The sequence below is a fragment of the Anabas testudineus genome, chromosome 1 (assembly GCF_900324465.2).
Source record: "Anabas testudineus chromosome 1, fAnaTes1.2, whole genome shotgun sequence".
Classification (NCBI taxonomy): Eukaryota; Metazoa; Chordata; class Actinopteri; order Anabantiformes; family Anabantidae; genus Anabas; species Anabas testudineus.
In genome coordinates this window covers 19,854,424-19,874,415 of record NC_046610.1, presented here as the reverse complement: position 1 = coordinate 19,874,415, position 19,992 = coordinate 19,854,424, and the positions used below count along the sequence as shown (strand labels likewise).

Below are 19,992 nucleotides of genomic sequence, written 5' to 3'. Positions count from 1 at the left end.
GATCAAACCAGGCAGTCAGACAATTCACAAAGTGAGTGCTTTTTAACACCTTTGTACCCGCTGTGTTAATACAGCTACAGATTATATCTAATCTCCTTTTTTGGGAGCCAAGCAAAAGGCTATACTGCCACTAAAATATGATACATATTCAATATCCAGCAATGTGTATGTGATGAACATCAGAGCTCACCCTCCACAGAGGTGAAGTTGAGCTGCACAAACAGCCCTGCCTGTGGGTTAGTGTTTCCAGTGCTGACCCCGACGATGACAGAGTCACAGTGGTTGATCTTAGAGGATCCAGCTGTGGGAACTCGTCCGGTGCCAGTACGCTGAGCATCCAATTCCCCACTACTGCCGTTGTTAATGGCAACCGTGATGGCTTGACTGTCATCCAGTCCCGAGATTGGGATCTGGGTGCCATTTTCAGTGCGAAACTCCATGGAGGCCACCTCAGTTGAGACGGTGTAGTTGGCCACATAGTTGAAGGGGAAGGGATTGGACTTCACCTGTGGAAGAAAGAAGTAGGGAGAGAAAAAGTGAGGAGATCAAGGACTAATAGAAAGTGATCTGAGGAGAAGCTGAATGGGATTTTACACTTATCTAAGTAGTGTCTATGATTTCAGATGCATTTGATACTACCTGAAACAGCAGCTGCATGATGTTCTTTCCTGCTGCAGCTCTGCCAAGGCTGCTGTTGAAAGCTGGGGGGATGGAGAACCGTGGGCACTCTGGAAATAGAGGGGGAGCAAAAACAGAGGAGCATTTTGAGCAGCGTAATGTACAGTATCCTGCAGAGCGATGAAAAGTACTGAAAATCCCTCCAATGGAAACACAATGTTCATCAACTCGTGAGGCACAAAGTACAGGTGCCCACCTGGACTTCCATGATAGCAGAGCAGGCTCTGGGGATCGGCCAGTTTTCCTGTTGCAGCAATCTCTGCTCCCTTCAGCACGAGCGGCTCCTCATTGAGCACACGGGCGTGCATGAGAATCATCATGAAGACTGAGAACAGGCTATAAGCTTTTGTCGCAACACGCAGGGGCTGTGGCTCCGGTGAAGTGGACAAGGGGTCTGATGGGGTGCTGCCTTGCTCCTCACCCAAGGAGGAATAGGATGAGGTGGAGAGGATGGGGGAATCCAAGTAGGCGGATTGTATGTAAGACTGGGAGGCTGACGGCTGATGGATCAGATCACCTGTAGGTAGAAGATACAAGACAAGGTCAATACCTGAGGAAGGTAGCCCAGTTTTAAAAGGTGGAAGCACCGAGACTCTCTCTTGCTCACTCATGATGTTCAGGATGTTGTCAGCTATCTCAGTAGGAGTTACGATGCCCTGCTTGGTGTCACTGTCCAAAATCTCCAGCATAGACTCCAGCTTGTTCAGAGTGCTATTCTGACACTCCTCACAGATGAACTCTCGACTCACAGCCTGTAAGACAAACACAAACAAATGTTTAAAGTATTTGTTTGACTTATTGCCTGTTGAACCATTTACTTGTTTCTTTCTTATCCCACCACCTTTTTTTTTCTTTCCACCTCCCCTCCCTCTCATCCTGCTCACCGTGCACTGTGCCAGAGCAGCAGAGGTCTGCTGGATGTCACTAACAGTGGTCAGGTCCAGAGCTGTCAGCGCTCTTGTGATGTTGCTGCGGACTCTGACTCGATAACCCCGCTCATCACGGGACACCCGCGGTGACGTTGTGGTTTGCTCATACTGTAAGTAAATACAGGTACACAGGTAGGTAATGTATGCTTCATGTAGTATCCGTTGCTCAATGACTGAATGCATACTCTAGATCTACTGATTGATTTTGGGTAACTAGGTCTTGCCTACCTCGTTCAGGACTGTGATAAGAGCCAGCGATAGCTCTCGGACTCTCTGTGAGTCTCCCTGCTCCAGCAGCTTTTTCAGTTTGCTGTCTATCAGCTCAGACAGCCAGTGGGGAAGGCTGCTGTACTCTGTGGGTGGATCTGGCAGAGCAACTTCAATAGACCTGGACACCAACACAAAACAAAAACACTTGTGTTTGTGGCAGATGTATGTAAGATTTAATGTGCATACCCTGACACAGGCTGTGTAACACAGATAATGAATAATGAATTCTTCTTTCTACCCAGAATAACATACATTCAATGAATGATTTTTAGCTAGGCCAGTGGCATAGCAATGTTAGTCAAATGCTTTTTTTTTTTTTAAAGGAAAATAAATTGAATCCATTTGAAAATAAGGCTGTAACATTTCAAAATCTGGAAAAAGTTAGGCACTGTGAACAATTTTTTAGAAATGTATCTAGAAAGATGCACTGATTATAGTTGATGTGCCCTACTGCAAGGCACTAACAAAAATGTTTAATCTGGTAAAATTCAGCAGAAACATCAGCAGCAGAAAAAAAACCCCACAGGAGACGATGCAACCTGGGCTATAAAAAGTTTGAAACCTATTTAATTGACCTCACAATGACCTATACACTAATGTAAATGTAGTTACTTGTTGAGTGCCGTGCTAGCAGCTCCCTGATGGTCCTCCACTGTGATGGACACAGCCACACGGTGTCGAGTCGAGTTGAAGCCTGGAGGCAGGAAGGCAGAGTGCTCTGGGCTGCTGCCTTTGTACACACAGAAGTCCTCGCATACGTCCTCTTTGCAGCGAGTCACCAGCAGACTGTACAACAAGGGCGTCTCTGAGACCCCCAGATCACTGTAACCTAGAAAAAAGTGAGAAAGGTAAGAAATGAGTGAGAAGGATTATTTTGATTAACGAGGGGCAGAAATGTGCTGGCAAGACTGGACAGATGTGACACCAATATGACACCAATACACCAATCCCTTCGCCTACCTGAGCAATTGAAATGTACGCGGTCCAGCAACGTGTGTATCCTCCAGCCTTCACTGTCTCCATCCCCGTACTCCAATCCTGCCTCTCCTCCCCCTCTCAGGTGACAGGTGCCGCCAGTTGGGGGCATATTGCGGTACAACACAATGGAGGCGACACCCTCCCCATCCAGTCTGCTGTCGGTCACATGCAAGGTGAAGACGTAGGAGTCATTGTGGTGCAGGACGCCCTGTCGCAACACCAGATTCATGCCATTGCTTCCCGTAGTGGTGGAAGAGGAGTCCAGGATCAGAGTCTCGTTCTGCAGCGTCATGGCACTCCAGCGCTGGAAGACAGATAGAGAGACCACATTAGGGTGGGTGAGACAATCGCGTTCTTCTCATCCAGCTTTTCGATAGTTTTATTTTAAATATCTCCAAACTCTAACATGGAGCTGTGTACAATTAACAAAGGTGTCCCAATCAACTCATCAGGTAACAGACACATTTGTGTGTGTTTCCCAAATAACAAACGTGTAATAAATCATACTCCTCAGCTACTGTAACTCGTCTGAACATGGTTCAGAGGGCTACAGCCTCAGCACTTCAGTGTTGGCCTCTTTTCTTCTTGGCTACCAGGGGGTTGATTTTTTTCTTGTGAAGCACTTTTGTCTTGAAAAGTGCTAAATAAATAAATCTTTACTACTGATGACCTGTTGACTGAAACTAAACTTGTTACTGGTTGATGCTGTACTTTGGTCCCTCTCCTGACTACATGTAGACAGACATATGCAAATTGCACTGAATGAAAAATGACCCTTGTGCAATATGGAAACCAAAGTATGGTGTAATTATCTAAAAAAAACTATGAGCTAAGTTAAAGTACAGCTGAGCACAGTCAGCTGGTATTTGCAATGAGCCCCAGTGCCTCAACAAGTGTTTTGTCTTTTAAATTGTTTCCCTGTATTAGTAAGGACATACCATACCCTCTCTGACTCCGGCCGTACAATGACCTCATTCTCACACCCACACACTTCTGCCTACATCACAAATCTCAGGGAAAATCTGAATAAGGGAGAAAGGAGCAGAGGTGGAGTAGGAGGTGGGGAAGAAAGCTAATGTTCTGGAAATGTTGACTTCACTGTCACTTCTCTAGTGCACTGCTGTAGTTTCGCTGTGAAACAGAGTCAGATTTAGTTGGGTTAACTCTGGGAGCTTGTCTGGACGTATGTGTGTTTACCCCACGGTGATATCCCTCGCAGTTGGTGCAGGTTCCCCTGAGGTAGACGTATGAGTTCTGGCTGACCTCATAGATGGACTGGGCCTTACAGGACACACACTCCAGATACACTATGGGAATGTCCCCACTCTGGACGAGCACCTTTCACACACACACACACACACACACACACACACACACACACACACACACACACACACACACACACATAAATCCTGTAGTAAGTATGAGCAATCAGGTAAATTTAGCAGAATTCTCAACTTCTGCACTATCCTACTGTCTTTTGTTCTTTAATCATATGTTTTATCATCAAATAAAGGCTTGATGTATTGTGCAGCTCAAAAAGTAGTGAATAACAATACCAAAAATCTCTTTTGAAAGAGTGAACATGGCTAATGAATCATTTGAGAGAAGATGAATAGTGCAATTATGGCTTAAAGTGACTAAATATTATTACAGTGAATAAGGTGACTAATGAATAAAAATGTATAAAAAGAGGTAGGAGAACATCAGATGAAACATAATAAACTGAGATCAATATTCACATGTACAGGAGGCTGTGTACACTTACAGTCTGCGTGGTGGACTCTGGTGCCATGCCGTCTTTGCTGATGGTCAGTTTGAAAGTGTATTCAACATCAGCCTCCAGCTCAGAGCCAGAAATACCCAGTACTGGACCGCTGGAGCCCAGGCCAAAGTTTAAACTGGAGCATTGCTCTGGACCCTGTGAACCAAAATTGTGCAGAACAGGTCATCATTGCAGAAGTGGATTTTTTTTTTATTTATTGGTAGGTGCTGTCATGGATGTTGTGATATCTGATTGTGCCGACACTACTCAGCTTCCCTCAAAAGAGAAAGACTGTGTGATTAAAATGCTATTTATTTTTCTTTTTAAACCAACAATCATCTTCTACATTTGTAGAATAGTGCAGGTCACTTTGTCAGCCCTTCTCCAGTTCTGAGTCCCTTTATCAGATGAGAAATCAGTTGCAGCGTTTGTGGTCCTTCTCTTCACCAGCGGCTCTGCCCTCTGCTTTGTGTTTGATGCATGCATGCTGTTTACGTGCGAGTGTGTAATTGTCACCGTGGAGAGAAAAAGCTGCAGCTGTGGAATGCTGAGTTTATCTTGAAACAGTTACACAACCCTTTAAATGCCTGTCTGGTTAGATGTACAGTTCTCTCTCACACACACACACACACACACACACACACACACACACACACACACACGCTGTGTCCTGCTGGACACACCCATCCCATTGGGTCTTATATTGTGGTCTTTTGCTGCACAGGCAGAATGTGTTCCCACCCAGCCGAGGAAGCAGTTAGTGTAAAAAACACTAAATGAATTTACACACACAAAAGCTGGTCTCTCTACATGTGTGAGGACACTCACTGACTTAGTGCATCCCCCGGCCCATTACCCTAAACTAACGTCATTCTAACCTTGACTCTGAAACAGGCCTTTGACGGTGTGAGGACTGGAAAAGGTGTTTTCACAACAAAGGTACTGAACTAAAATGTATCTACACAACTAGAAAGACTAACTTACCTTACTTACCTACACACAAATGCACACGAGCATACACTCAACACGCAACCAACAAACTTAGTAAACAGCTCTCCACGTCACATCAAGGCTGCCAAAGCCCTCTGAAGGCAGTTACAGAACCAGATGACTGTTACATAACTTGTCCACAGTCTCTTTGGAGAATCAAATCTGTCCTCCAAACTGTCTGATGAATTCACCATTAAACAGTTTGAGATTGGTTTGACTTTGACACAGTTTTATTTCTACTAGTCTCAAGCCAAATGTTGAGAAAACAGTGAGAGGAGGAGAGATACAATCCTGTCTGACCACAGAACCGCAGACACCTCTGTTGGGGTCTTCTGCACTTGCAGACTTTCAAAACCAGCACTTGTTCATTCTCCATTCACTATGGCCCATATGGCTCTTCTACTAATCACTGTAAAAAGTTGAAGTTTAAAGTAGTGCCACTCCTTTTTGCGTTCTTCCTTTTAACTAAGACACTGACACCCTTTAGTAGCACCAATATGTTTTGTCTAGCTGCTGTCCGACCACAATTTCCCCAAGGGGATCAATACAGTTTGTAATTATAGTGGTATCTGAAGTATGTTACAAAATCAGAAAGTCGTCCTTGTGTCAGCAACAAACACCTCTTGATTTAACCAGAAAAAGGCTAACCCAGCTTTCATGCCCGCCCTTACCCTTGATGTGCTCTGACACTCCCAGTGGTAGTGGAGTAGTGATTGGCTGTCTGGATCCATGTTGGGGTCATAGGACTGCTCTGCACTGAGCTGCAGGTCCTGTGTCCTTGACCACACCCTGTAAGTGCCCCCTTCTATGATGGGCATCAGCCTGACAAAGAAAAAAGTTCAAAATAAAGCAGTGAACAAATCAATCAACTACCAACATATATACATTAGCCGAGTTGCATGTATAGTACATGTACAAGGGAAACCTTTTTGTTTGGTTTCTCAACTGACCTGGCAGCCATGACACTGAGTTGCAGACAGGCAGTCTTCTTAAGAGGCACACCTTCATATGAGAGAGAAAATACCAAGCTGTAGTTCCCTGCTGCCAGGGCCATCTTAGGCAAAGCCAGCTGCAGCCGCCGCACATCAACCTCACCCGGCAGGCGAATTTCTGGGGCAGGCAAAAACTGATAGGCGTTCGCCCCAGAAGGAATCTGGTTGCCACTATCACAGGATATTGTTGAGAGTATCTGCCAAAGATACTGAGCTCCGTAACGTATGCAGCCTTTTAGGTCCACACTGGCCTCCACCAAAGTGGGCTGGGAGCGCCAGATGGTCAGGCGGGGAGCTTGAACCACCTGTACTTCTGGCTCCTCACACTCTAACACACTAATGCTTACATCCACCAGGGCTGTCACCCAGCTCACCAAGTTACTGCAGTTCACCTAGAAGGGAGAAAAACAAGCTGGTGAAATCACAAAACTCGGAAGGCCTCAGGCTTCACATACAGCATCTGTCAAAGTAATCTACAGTATCTCACGTTTTAAGCATCAGCAAATATTTTAGATAATGAATTTACATGGAATAATGTAAGTTAAAGAAACATACCTGCACCAGGTAGTGTCCTGCGTGTCTGTACTCATAATCCACAGTAGTGGTGTTGGTGTGAAGTGGATTGGAACCATCACCAAAGTCCCACAAGCACTCAGCAGAATTGGTTCTGGGTGTTACATAGGCAATCAGCTTCACAGTCTTATGGATGAAAGTCTCCCGTGGCATTGCATACAAGATGGCAGCCTTCAAGAGATTCTGCACCAGGATGTGCTTGGTGATGTTCTGGCCATGCAGGGCGTTGAAGGCCTTCAGGTAGATGGTCAATATTCCTGCATCTTGTGGCGTGTACGACACCTGGAGGTGGGTGATTCATAGAGATACATCACTATCTCTATGATCACCAACGAGGCTATTTCCGTAGCCTCGTTGGGTACGCAGTGTTGGCTGTGTCTAAAAGTTTAGTATCTAAATGTTCTCACCTCTTTGTGCATGCCTGGTGTTTTTTGGTGGTGACGCAGATCAAAGGTCCACAGGAAACGTACAGGTTTGCCTGTAAGGATGTTGGCAACAAACAATCTCTTCACACCTACAGGGATTGCTGCACAGCTTCCTAGGATAGAAAGTCCGCGCACAGGCTCCATCACATCGACATGCAGCGTCCACCTCCTGGAACTCACCTGGAATGTCAAGTTGCAACACATTAAAATATCTGCACTACAAGTTTGATTACATGAGGTAATGATTGCATATCATTTCATTAGATGTGTGGATGTGTTGGTAGTTTGGGTGCTATTGGTTAATTTTAAAACAAACCATCAGGAACACTAAAGTCTGAAATTGTGACTGTACATACAGTGATTAAGTGAAGATTTGCTTTAAAGGGTTACTTAACCAGTTTTCAACTTCATTTCCCTCTGGCTTTCCTATATTAAATAGTCAAAAAAATGTTCTGGGTTCTGGCTAAAAAACTCCTCGAGATCAGGTCATCTATGGAGGCTGTAGTTATGGGCAAACAGCTTCTCCAGATCCTCACCAGATTACATTGTCTGCGGTGGCGGCAAATATCTTAATGGCTGACTTTTGCATAGAAGTGTAAATGATGCTATACTGTGTGTGGCAACACATGTTGGTAATGTTGAGGAGTAGGTGAAGAATTGTGTTAGGTAGACATTTTAATGTTTGTATCATCCTATCTCATCTAAAAGGGAAAAGAAGAAAAGTGTAATGATATGCTTTTATAATGTACGTTATTCGTCTTTGTTGGCATTACCTGATTACGAGCGGTGAGATTCACTATGTAAGTATCCACCCTAGTGAACACGTGAACGTAGGTTTGGTTGGGTTTAGGGTGAACGATGGCATCTCCACCGATGCTGAGCGTCAGACTAACATCCGAACCTGCTGCCATGCAAATGGTGAAATTCACCTTCTCACCGACTCCTGCAATCTTTTTACTTGCCCTCAGCTCCAATCCCTGAATCTTGTCCTGAACAAAGAACTCCCTGGAAATCACCTGACTGCTGACATCATTGGCGGCACTCAGAGTAATGTTGGCTGTCTTTGGCTCATGGAAAGTCAGAGAAGCGTTTCTTCCTGTTTCAGTTCTTCCTTCCAGCAGCCACGTCCACTTCACATTGGTTCCTGTCATTACCTCCCCCTGGAGGAAGACGTTGACCCCTGTTGCTACATGAAACTGCTCTGTCACATTAGTAGCTGTGAACATAAGTCCAGAAATGACTTCCTGGACGCTGACAGTCTGTGACACAATCTTTGAGCTAACTTCATTGAAGACCTTGACAGTAATAGTCATTTGACCAGGACTAATGAAGGTATGCGTCCTCCACGGTTTGTGCCACTGCAGAGCTTCCCCATTGACAGACCAGTTGTACTGCAGGTTTGAACCCCCTGTAGTCAATACTGTTAGGTTAGTTGAAGCATTCACTGCAATTGGGTTGTCACTGATCTGCATATACACCTCTCTGACTGGTTCCAGGAAGTGGATGGTTCTGTTGACAGACAGCTGGCCTAGGAGGTTGGCGGCTTGGAGGAAGATGTCACAAGGACCTGGTGTAGAGTAATTCACCTCCACAGTCTTCCCGCTTATGTTAAAGCTTGAGCTGATGGGGTCTTGCTGTCTTATGAGGTTCCACGTAAATGTCATGTTGGTTCCTTCCTTTAATCGGGCTTGAAGGTGGACAACATGATTTGTAGCAAAGCAGCAACCTCTCGAGCTGAGGCCTTCTCCGATCTCTTCCTCTGCTAAAATCTGCAGCCCCTCCAGCTTACGCTGGACAAACAGAAAGATACTTGCTTGTGCTGTTCCAACGTCATTCTCCGCTGTTACAATGATGTTGAAAGTGCCAACAGAGCGGAACGTGTACAACATGGTCTCGATCCCTGAGATTGAACTGCAACTGTCACACAAGATCCAAGAGAACCGGACATCATCTCCCTCTTCCATTAGGGCATAAAAGTTGACCGAAGTATCAAGAGGAACATTTACCAAGCTGGCATTGACGGTTAACCCACGTATTGGTGCAAGCACAGCAACAGGTAAAGTAGTCTGATTCCTGCTTACTATGTTGTCTGCTGTCAGTGTGATAATGTAGTTTCCAGAGATGTTGTAGGTGTGGATTGAATTCTGACCTGTAAGCACATTTCCATCTCCAAAGTTCCAGGTATAAGTAACATTGGAGGCCAGAGAATAAGTTGTGAAAGCATACGGTGCTCTAAGTGTCAGATTATTATACTTAGTGCCATTATGTTGAATAATAATTGGCCCAATGGGCAACAGAACCTCAATCACAACACTGGTATTACTGGAGGAGATGTTATTAAAGACAGTCACGGTCACGATGTATTGACCTGGGTTTTTATACTTTGTCACAATATTCCCAGAACCACGGATGAGCACGAGGTCTTCCACTCTACCAAAGTCCCACTGATAGCTGTAATTAAACTCAGGCTCGGCTCTGACATGGAACTGTATTTCTTCACCAACAGCGTAGTGTGATTTGTCATGTGTGAGGCTGATGGTGGTCAAGGCTGGCTGCACACACACCCAATTGAAGAAGTTGGCCTTGGTGGCCTTATTGACCCCACTGGAAAGAAGCAGTGAGAGGTGGTAGTTCCCACTAGTCAAGTAGGTGTGTGAGATTCTGGGGTTTCCGTGTTGCGTCTCATTGGGGCTTCCGTCCCCGAAGCTCCATTGATAAAGATGAGCTGATTCATTTCCGGAAACCCAGGCATGAAAGATGACAGGTTCCCGCTCTTTAACACACCCAGATGGCTCCATTCGTATTACTTGGAAAACAAACACCTGCACTGGAAGCGTTATCCAGCCAGAGCTCACAGCATTTGCAGCAGTCACATTTACTGTATAGTTGCCATCTTTGATGTAGATGTGTGACACGTGAGGTTCAGATGTAGTGTAGATGGTCCCATCGCCCATTGAGAATGTCCATGTGATGTTGTTGCCACAAGCGAGGCGTGCCCACACTTCAGTAAAACTGTGAAGCTCTGTGGGAGAGGAGCTTTCAGCCGTTAGATCTCCAATCTCCTCATACACGAACTTCTCATCACAAGCTTCCATTGCACTGATGGTGTTGTTCACTGACACACAGACGTTGAAGATGCCGCTCTGTGTATAGGTGTGCGCCACCAGGCGACCTTGCACCAGGGCAGAACCATCTCCAAAGTTCCAGTCATAGTGAATGCCATAGGGCGAGGGCAGGGGATGAGCCTCATAATAGGCTGATTTGCCCCTGAGGAGCTGTGGCTCTGTTTGTATATCAACATGAGTGAGAATGCTATAGACGCTCATGTTGATGCTCTGACTAATGTTCTCATAGCGGTTTGACACCGACACCACTGCTGTGTATATTCCTGCACAGAAAGAGGGAGGAAAGAGAGAGCAACAAAGGGGAGGTAGAATTAGCTACATGTTATTATCCACCCACAGACTTGAAACACTTTATTCTTGCATCAGCTGTCAAACTAAGTCAAGCAAAACTGAGAACACAGCTGACGAGGTTACCTGGCTGAGAATAGATATAGGTGACACTGTTACTTAAGAGGATCTGATTGGGGGAGTCTGGGCAGAGGAGGGAAGAGGAGTAGGGAGGCTTGAATTCAAACTCCTTATATCCACCATCACCAAATGACCATCTGAAGCATAAGAGAGAGACAATGTAAAACCATTAAAAGAGGACCCTCTGAGAAATACATGGAGCTTAGATGAACAGATACAGATCATTTCCATCCACACACAGTCTCACAGTAACCAGTTGGAAAGTGGGAATCTTCTCAGATGAGGCAATAGAGGGTTTGGATAAAGGAGAAATGGAAATTCAAAACTCAAGAAGCCTCTCTGGACCATGAATGGTGAGAGCGGAGGGAAACTAAGTGAAAGAGTGCGCTGCAGTTTGGGAGGGAGGGAATGTGAAAGAGAGAGGGAGGGAAAAGAGCAAAAGAGAAAGAGAAGAAGAAAAAAGGAGGAAAAAAGTACAGGGGAAACAGCCGCGCAGAAGGGAAAATTCTTGTCAGCAATCTGCTCTAACCACACAGTTATAAATCCAAGGCTCTACATGGTATGACTGCTGCAGTGCTATTACAGTGCACAGAAGACAAAAACAGAGAAAAGAGCAAAGAGAGAAGTAGCACTCGAATAAACAGATGTTTTCACTCTGACTTAAAATAAAAGGTTACACAGAACTGAGGCAGTTTTTTATTTTATTTTATTTTTTGTTTAAAACACCTTGCGGGAAATATCCATCTATCTACTCCATTCTGTTCACCTATCCACTCTCTGTTCATACCTGAAGGTGGCGGCCACAGACATGTCCACAAGCACAGAGGTGGTGAGGGTCTGGGTGGAACCCTGAGGGACCACATCTGGCACACCCTTAACTGTGAGGTTGGCCATGGGCTGCAGCCGGTCCACGGTCACGTTGAAATGCTCTGTGAGGGTGCTGACATTGTTCGTAGCCGTGACCTAGAAGAGAGGCCACAGAGCTGGTAAGAAACTGAAGTCTTGTGTAGGTTAGCCATTGTGTGACGCAGGTAAATGATGTGTCATTGTAATGTTACCAAACCCGTATGTGACCTCTAAAGGTAACCATTCTTATTACTGATTTCTCATTTTAAAAGCAGTATGAAAACAAAAATCACTGGTTCTGATGAGATGAATATTTGTGGTTCCCTTAGATTGCTCGAAAAATAAGCTGCAACTTTTTGGGTTGTTTGGGCTGTTGGTTAGGCTAAAGACGTCGGAAGAAAAAGACAGAGACGACTGTATTGCAACTGGACTAGTGCAACATAATCATCTGATGCTTTCATGCCGTAAGCATTTCAAATATCATAAAATCTAAAATATATTTCAAACAGGTTTCAAGATTTTCTATATTTTTCACATTAAAATTGTGTGTGCTCACTGATACAGTTTATATTATATTTTAATTAATATCACAGAACAGAAAGGTCAGTTTCACTCACGGTGAGCTTGTAGACGGCAGCGTGCTGATAGATGACGTTGAGAACAGTGTTGTAATATGTGAAGTAGGGCTTGTCGTCCACTGTCCATTTAAATGTGGGATTGGAGCCTCCAAGCACCGAAGCTGTGTAACTCTAATATTCAAACAAACATACAATATATACACAGATATGAAGGTACGATAAAAAAAAACCAAAACACACAGTCATGTCATATTATCAGTATAACATAGAAACTCTTAAACTCTTAATATAACTACATCAATTCTACTTGCACACACTCAAACTCACATACTCACCACAACTGACTCCATCAGCACCCTGTGTGCAGGGTGTGGCTGCACCATCAATCCTCTGAGTGGCTCTTCCAGATGGACGATGATAGTCAAGCTCGCCTCGGTCACGTTATTGTGAGCCTCCAGCTCCACCTGCACCGGACCTTTCTGTTCCTCCACCGGCAGACTCAGCTCTATCACTGCATACAGGCTGGGCTCATCAGCCCCGGACCCTGAGCTTGGTCCGGACTGACAGAGCGCCGGAGTGGATGAGAACTCAGATGGACATACTGATTGGAAGGTCACGCTGCGATTAGTGCCACGCCGAGATGCCTTGGTTATGTAGCCAGACTGGACACGGAGCAGCACCCTGGTGTCGTTTGGCTGCAGATAGAGGGTGCCGTTCTGGAGAGTAGGGTGGAGGATCGTCAAGCCCAGAGGAGGCACCACCCGCAGCGGACATGATGCTGATGCCGGGTATGATGGCTCAACGGAAGTCACCTGTAATTTATCAGTTTCAATTTTATCCAGTTATTAGGTAAACACAGCAGAATTAACATAAACACATTAAATGGGTATTTATTGATGAGTGATAACAATCAAAACCTGAACTAAAATTAAATAAATCTATTTCTAAATTGCTCCTATTACATGTACTTCTGGTAAAATATAATTCTCACAGTTAACTGCTTTATCTAAAATTGGAGGCCAAGGAAAATACAGTTCTTACAGGAAAATATGTAAAGTTTAGATTTTATATTCCTATGTGGTCCCCTCCTCCAGATGCATGCTGGGATATGACACAGACTTTGACTTCTTACCAGCAGGCTGTAGAGTCCGGGCTGGGGTAAGCCAGCAGACAGCTGTGCTCCCTGCAGCTGGGTCTCACTGTGTCCCACATAGAGGACTCTGACGGGGCAGACTACGTCCTCCAGCCAGCCTCCTTCCCCATCCTCCACCAGCAAGTCCAAGTCAAACACCGGGTCAGGCAGAGGGTCCACAGCAGGGTCAGTTGAGCTATCCGCCGATTGTCTGGTGTTGTTGATCCAGAGCCACTCTGACTGGTTGAGGGCTAAAACCGGCTGTCGCCACAGTGAATGTGGGGAATATGGGCAGTGGAGTAGGGAGGTGGGGCCAGCATCATGCTGCAGGGCAATTACATCACCACGAAAAACCAGAAGGTCCTCCAATTGTTCTTGTATCTGGCAGAAACAGGGATCAGAGATTTTACGTTATAGTCAAACAAAGTCAGAAAGATGAAAGTAACTAAAAACTCTGCCTGTTTAAATGATTACAGAGGCAAAGGTGAATCCTCTCACCAATATGTGTGCAGCTGGTCCTGGTGGTAGAGTGAAGACAATCTCGTTCTGTAGTGTGTATCGAGGCCTGCGCACCCCAGGGGGCAGGCGGTAATTGTGGGTGCAGTTAGGACAGGAAGATGGTTGGCACACACTAGACAGGTCCAGGCACTGGCGCTGAAAGGGACACCACTGCTTTAGTCGAGGGCAGGCGGGTGGATCACTGCTTCTGGAGTCCAAGGGGACGCAAACAGCCACAGGAGAGCACACGGGACCCCCACAACCTGAGACATAAGACGGATTTGGTTTTAAGCATCATATTCTGGGATCTCCTTACTATGGAAAATGGATTGAACTATTTTATAGAAATATTCACTGAATGTTTATGTTATGTATGTTTTCATAGTGGGAACATAAATAGTTTGCTGAGCTGATATCCATCTCCACGTGGAGCAGAGCAAACTCACTTTCTGTGTAATTAATAATCCAGTTATCTCATTATCTGTCATATCTCACACAAATTCCAAAGGTTTCACATAAACAGACTGGATGTCTGCGTCTCACATTTTTCAGCCTGTGGCTTCTCTGTCTGTAGCTAATCTGTGCTGCTAAAGTATGTCCCAGTGGAGAGACACAGAACGCATCTCGACCTTTTGTTGCTCGTCGTATGTCTGGGTGAAGACGGGAAGGAGCTCGGAAGAGCGACGACCTTGATTGGCCTGGTTTCCCTCCTCCTGTTTTGTCCTACTTCTTGTCTCTTTAGAAACTATTCATTCAGGTTTACCAATCAAACAACTTAGGACAAAGCAGGTCTGTGTGTGTCTGTGTCTGTGTGGACGCAGCTGGCGTCTACACCTGGTGATACTCACCAAGAACGTGCATATGGTTTTATGTGCTACGTGTAGGTTAGTGAGTGAGTGTGTGTGTGTGTGTGTGTATGTGGGAGTCTGTTTCTGTGCTCCTGTGTGTGACTCACTGGGTAGCAGCAGGTGCAGGCCGGGATAATGACAGTGAGGTCTGTAGGTCTGGAAGCGAACGTGGACTTGTGAGCTGAGCTCCTGTGTGACAAACTCTAGGGAGGACAGACGACCTGCCTGCACGAAGCTCAAAGCAGGGAATAACAGCACCTGAGGGAAAAAGGAAGGGAAACCAGAGAAATGGACAAAGTTTGATGAAGCTAGGTTTGAAGAGCGCAGTACGATGGTTAGATAAACAAGCTGAGATTCCTTGTCACCTCTATGCCACTGCTGGGATGTTGTGGAGCAGAGAGCAAGGCAGATGAGGCATGGTGCAAAGGATTATGGGAGGGAAAGACAGCCAGTCCAACCATGTAGATCCCTGCATCTGGAACACGCACTGTTCAGGCAGGAACAGAATTCAAGGTGAAAAAAGAGGAGAGAGTGAAGTCAGTTTATAGGAAAGGACAGACACACACACACACACACACACACACACACACACACACACACACACACACACACACACACACACGCACACCCACACACACACACACACACACACACACACACACACACACACACACCAGTCAATACAGTTCAATAGCACCGCATTTCTGGGATGTTTCTAATCGACTTAATGTTTCAATTACTACGTTATGTTGGTGATTGCTGCAACTTTGTTGCACACAATAAACGTGTGGCTCTCTTCAAGTTGTTCCATAGCATCTCTATTGGGTTGAGGTCTGGGCTCTGACTTGGCTTCAAAAGGTTGATTTTGTTTTTCTAAATCCATTCTGTTGTGTGTTTTAGGTCATTGTCCTGTAGCGTCTCCAAACCTCTACAGAGTTTCAGCTCACATACAGACATTCTCACATTATCCTGAAGCATTTTTGATGCACTTGGGAATTCATCTTCCCCTCAATCACTGTATATAAACAAATACAAATGACATAAAGTGAGAATATTTACAGTTATGTGGCCTTCAGGTAACAAAATAATTACATATAAAATGTAAAATGTTTTCTTTTTCTATGTTTACCTGAAAATGTGACCTTATTTCAGACAAATCCTGATGAGCAACACCATATTAAAACATAGAGATGATTAAACATTATTCTGATTTAACCATAACTGTGCTGAAAATAAAATAGCACTGGAATGCTTCTTAAACAAGGACCAATTTGTATCAGTGCCAAGTGTTCTCTTATTATAAATGGTGCTTAAGGGAGCCCATCTCGTTCATGTGATTAGCTGTGAAGGAGTCTGTTTGCTTTTTCCTTTTTCTTTCTACACACTTTCATTTACATAAAATTGATTATGATGTTTTATATTCTCTGCTTTTTGACCCAGAAACTAAGGATTTTGTGTAAAATCGCATTTACATTGAGTGTGTGTCTGAATTTCCTTCCTCTGTTTATGTTTTTTGGGGTTTTCTATCTGCTTGATATGTTTTGTGTGTATGGTTCAGTGTGTGTGTTGTGTGTGTTTGTTACCTTCCGGGCTGTACTGGCAGACATAGGCCCGCTTGGCGTTGCATTGGTGTTGACTGGTCTGACTGCGCTGATCAAGGGACACACACCAGTTACCGCGGTAGATCAGGGGACGAGATAGCAAGCCCTCTTCTCCCTCTTGAGCTTCTGAGCCATTCACCCAGTGCAGCTTGCCCGGAGAGTCAACATCACTCAAGCCCAGCCACACACCTCGCTCCCTGTGGACAGTCAACACAAAGATTAATAGAATATCAGCTTGACATTTAACTACGTGTCGGCAGCTGGAAATTGGCTGCATCACCGAATTTAGACAGCATGATTGACATCGAAACATATATAGAAAAAAAAAAGGATGTTGTAAGGACCGAAAAATGTGTTTTTCACACACGCACGAGAATGTGATGATACTGTAAAACAAGAGGAACAACAAAGCTCCTTATTAAACATCCTTTGAATCAATGCAAAGCTCAATAAGTGACACTAAGGAAAGTGTTCTTCAGTAATCAATGGTTACTGAACAGTCAGCATGAAAATGGGCTTCGATTGAAACGCAATGGGATGTTACAAAAGGGGATGTCAGATATTTAGTGTGGCCCTGTGATTACAACAGAGAAATTCAATGTTCACTCCGTGAGCTCCCAAATGGACTGCACATTTTTACCCAGCTTCCACTTTTCTATCTGTCATACTCTGAAAACCAAATGGTCTTCCATCCAAAAGGAAAATCACACTGATCTAAAGACAGATGAGAAGAAATGTAATCAAGCACCTTGTTTGGTTTTTAACATGTCCAGAAATTCACCTTGATTATAGCAATTTCCTTTCCTGTCTTGTTATGTGTTTCTGAGACTTTTGTGCGATGGCTGACTAATTACGTTTGTGAAAATGACATCGGAAAGGTTAAATACAAGCAGCGAGGGAACAAGAAAAAGGGGTTTTGTGCCAAAAAACAAGGACTGATAGAAAACAAAAGACTTATATAAGTGAGGGGGTGGTGGAACACATGAGAGGAGGAGGAAACGAATGGATGAAAGTAGAACAAAACCTGCTGCAGAGCTCCAGTTTTTTTTTTCTTCTTTCATCCACTTGTGTCTACGAGGGCAGTGCCTCTAACTAACCTCACATTAACACACACACACACACACACATCATGAACTGTGGACTCCTCCTCCCAGAGTGTTAAAGTTACAGTGCAGCTGTGCTTTTACAGATGTGTTTTTTTGTGACTTTCTCTGACCTCAACACCACTGGATGTCTTCAGATCAGCGAACGGCCAGAAAGTTTTACACTGAAGCAAAACTTAATTCAGGGCAATGTCCACATATGGTGCATCATACAGACATACAGCACATACTTTCTGAAAAGAGACCGTGTGCTGTTATGAAGGCTAAACCTTGCGTCATGACTTGTTTGCATATGAATGTGCACCAACAGCCTTAGTCCTGCACAACACATGCACATACAAACGCGGAGTGACTCTGTCAAATGAGCCTCAAAGTTAACAAAGACAGAACTGGAGAAGCATTAAAAAGGTTTTACACACACGCCTACCAAGCCACGTACTTTTGTGACTGTGTGTGACTGAAAACTCAACATCTGTTTTGAGTGTTTGTTGTCTGTTTCAGTTTCTCTTTGGCTGTCACTGCTGCAAACAGACTGCAACTAGGCGAAAACTGTTAACAAACAGGGATGACAGGGTGTTGAAAGATGTAGTTTTATATATATATATATATATATCACAAATAAAAACAAATACAGTCACAAAAAAGCACTGTGACATCCCATTTCTGCATCCTATACGGAAAGACAACACTCACTGTGTGACTTTTTGTGACAACAGGTTACGCAGTGCATTACTCCTGACGACTGCCAGATCCCCACCACGCTCTGAACACTGCTGTCGAGCATCTGGCCAGCTCAACTCCCCTGGAACGATCTGGAAACAGTGTGAGGACTCTGCGTGGTACACCCCATCTTTTGGACAGTGAGGGGAGGCTGGTGAAAGACAAACATTAACATGGTTTCCCCTGATTGCTTGATTTGGTTTCAAGATGGAAAAATGCATTTTTAAAAATCACTATACAAAGTTGTTCTAGATATTAGAGTTTTAAAATGTATGTAGTGTATGTACTTTCTACTATGTACTAGTGTTTTTGGTAAAACCTTGAACATGGGAACAGATTGAAAATGGGACAAAAGATATTCACAAATGGGTAAAAAGTAAAGCTGAGTAAAAAAACTCAAAGACTATTAAATACGGTGTAGTCTTCATCACATGCCTGACACAAGGACACAAACACAATGTCGAGTCGAGACAGAAAGCCACAGTGACTTTTTTGCCTTTCATGTTTCCACTTTATCCTCTAATGACACACATTAGTTTCACAAAGTCTGGCCTTGTATGGAGTCTTTCACAAACAAGGTTTGGAGAAAACCAAATGCAGACACACAGGCAGGTGTAGTGAAGCCACTTTAATAGAGAACACAGTGAGGACAACAGAAGTCCACCAGACATGAAGCTGAGTTCAGACAGAAGAATGGAGAGCAGCTGATTCAAAGTTTTAACCTCCAGTAGCTGTAATTAGTATTTTCATAGGGTCATAGGATCACATGCGTAGGTATACAGCAAAATATGAGCTGCTGTGTTGCTGTATCTTACCTTTGGCCACCTGCTCACCATCCTTTGTGATCTTCCAGTCTACATCCACACCAAGAGCGCCCCAACTATCAAGTGTGATTACTAGGCTTTTATTGGCCACAGCAAGAGATGGACAGTTCACCTGCAGCTTAGGAGGAAGCGCCACGATCACTTCTCCGCGTGCAGACGCCTGGACACACGTAGATTAGAACAAAACAAAATAATCAAGGTCACTACGTTGATCACATACGTACCTTCACAATAACGTTATTTCATTCCAATCCCTGGATGATTTGTAATGAATATATTATATCTTAACATTTATTTTCTCTCACCTCCTTGTGTCCAGCCCAGGCCTTCAAACTGACTGCATAATGTCCTGGAAGGCCGTATTTGTGAGTTGCTGTGGTCAACCCTGTTCCTGTAGTGTTGACCCGAGATGAAAGGTCACCAAAATCCCAGGACAGCATCACCGGGGAGACAGAGGAGGCAGCAGAGAAGCTGACGAGCTCGTGAACACTTTGCAGACGGAGAGGCTTCAGTGAGACCGAAAAATCCACCGCAAACACGTCATGAGCCAGGGTCCACCCACATTCCTGCGAATTAGAGGAAACCATGTGAGGAAGATGAGATTTTTGTGTTAATATGCACAAGTATTTAAAAGTAAAATTCATTAAAAAAAACTCTTTCTTACTGTTAATTGTTAAGATGTTTGTGGTTATACTATTTTTTATAGTTT

At 44.4% G+C, this 19,992-nt stretch overlaps 1 protein-coding gene across 1 annotated transcript in view; it reads right to left on the bottom strand.

Moving 5' to 3' along the window:
• pkd1a (polycystic kidney disease 1a) overlaps window positions 1-19,992 on the bottom strand; it is a 48,590-nt gene that overhangs the window by 12,525 nt on the left and 16,073 nt on the right. Inside the window, 27 exon segments of the mRNA XM_026359532.1 lie at window positions 191-506; window positions 640-728; window positions 875-1,195; window positions 1,286-1,430; window positions 1,563-1,715; window positions 1,836-1,995; window positions 2,490-2,706; window positions 2,838-3,159; window positions 4,053-4,193; window positions 4,624-4,776; window positions 6,282-6,432; window positions 6,561-6,994; window positions 7,158-7,457; window positions 7,583-7,780; window positions 8,374-10,988; window positions 11,140-11,270; window positions 11,921-12,096; window positions 12,597-12,728; window positions 12,893-13,369; window positions 13,690-14,070; window positions 14,188-14,450; window positions 15,143-15,293; window positions 15,401-15,522; window positions 16,619-16,833; window positions 18,433-18,610; window positions 19,275-19,443; window positions 19,589-19,849. Coding sequence (XP_026215317.1) covers window positions 191-506; window positions 640-728; window positions 875-1,195; window positions 1,286-1,430; window positions 1,563-1,715; window positions 1,836-1,995; window positions 2,490-2,706; window positions 2,838-3,159; window positions 4,053-4,193; window positions 4,624-4,776; window positions 6,282-6,432; window positions 6,561-6,994; window positions 7,158-7,457; window positions 7,583-7,780; window positions 8,374-10,988; window positions 11,140-11,270; window positions 11,921-12,096; window positions 12,597-12,728; window positions 12,893-13,369; window positions 13,690-14,070; window positions 14,188-14,450; window positions 15,143-15,293; window positions 15,401-15,522; window positions 16,619-16,833; window positions 18,433-18,610; window positions 19,275-19,443; window positions 19,589-19,849 — 8,371 coding nt within the window.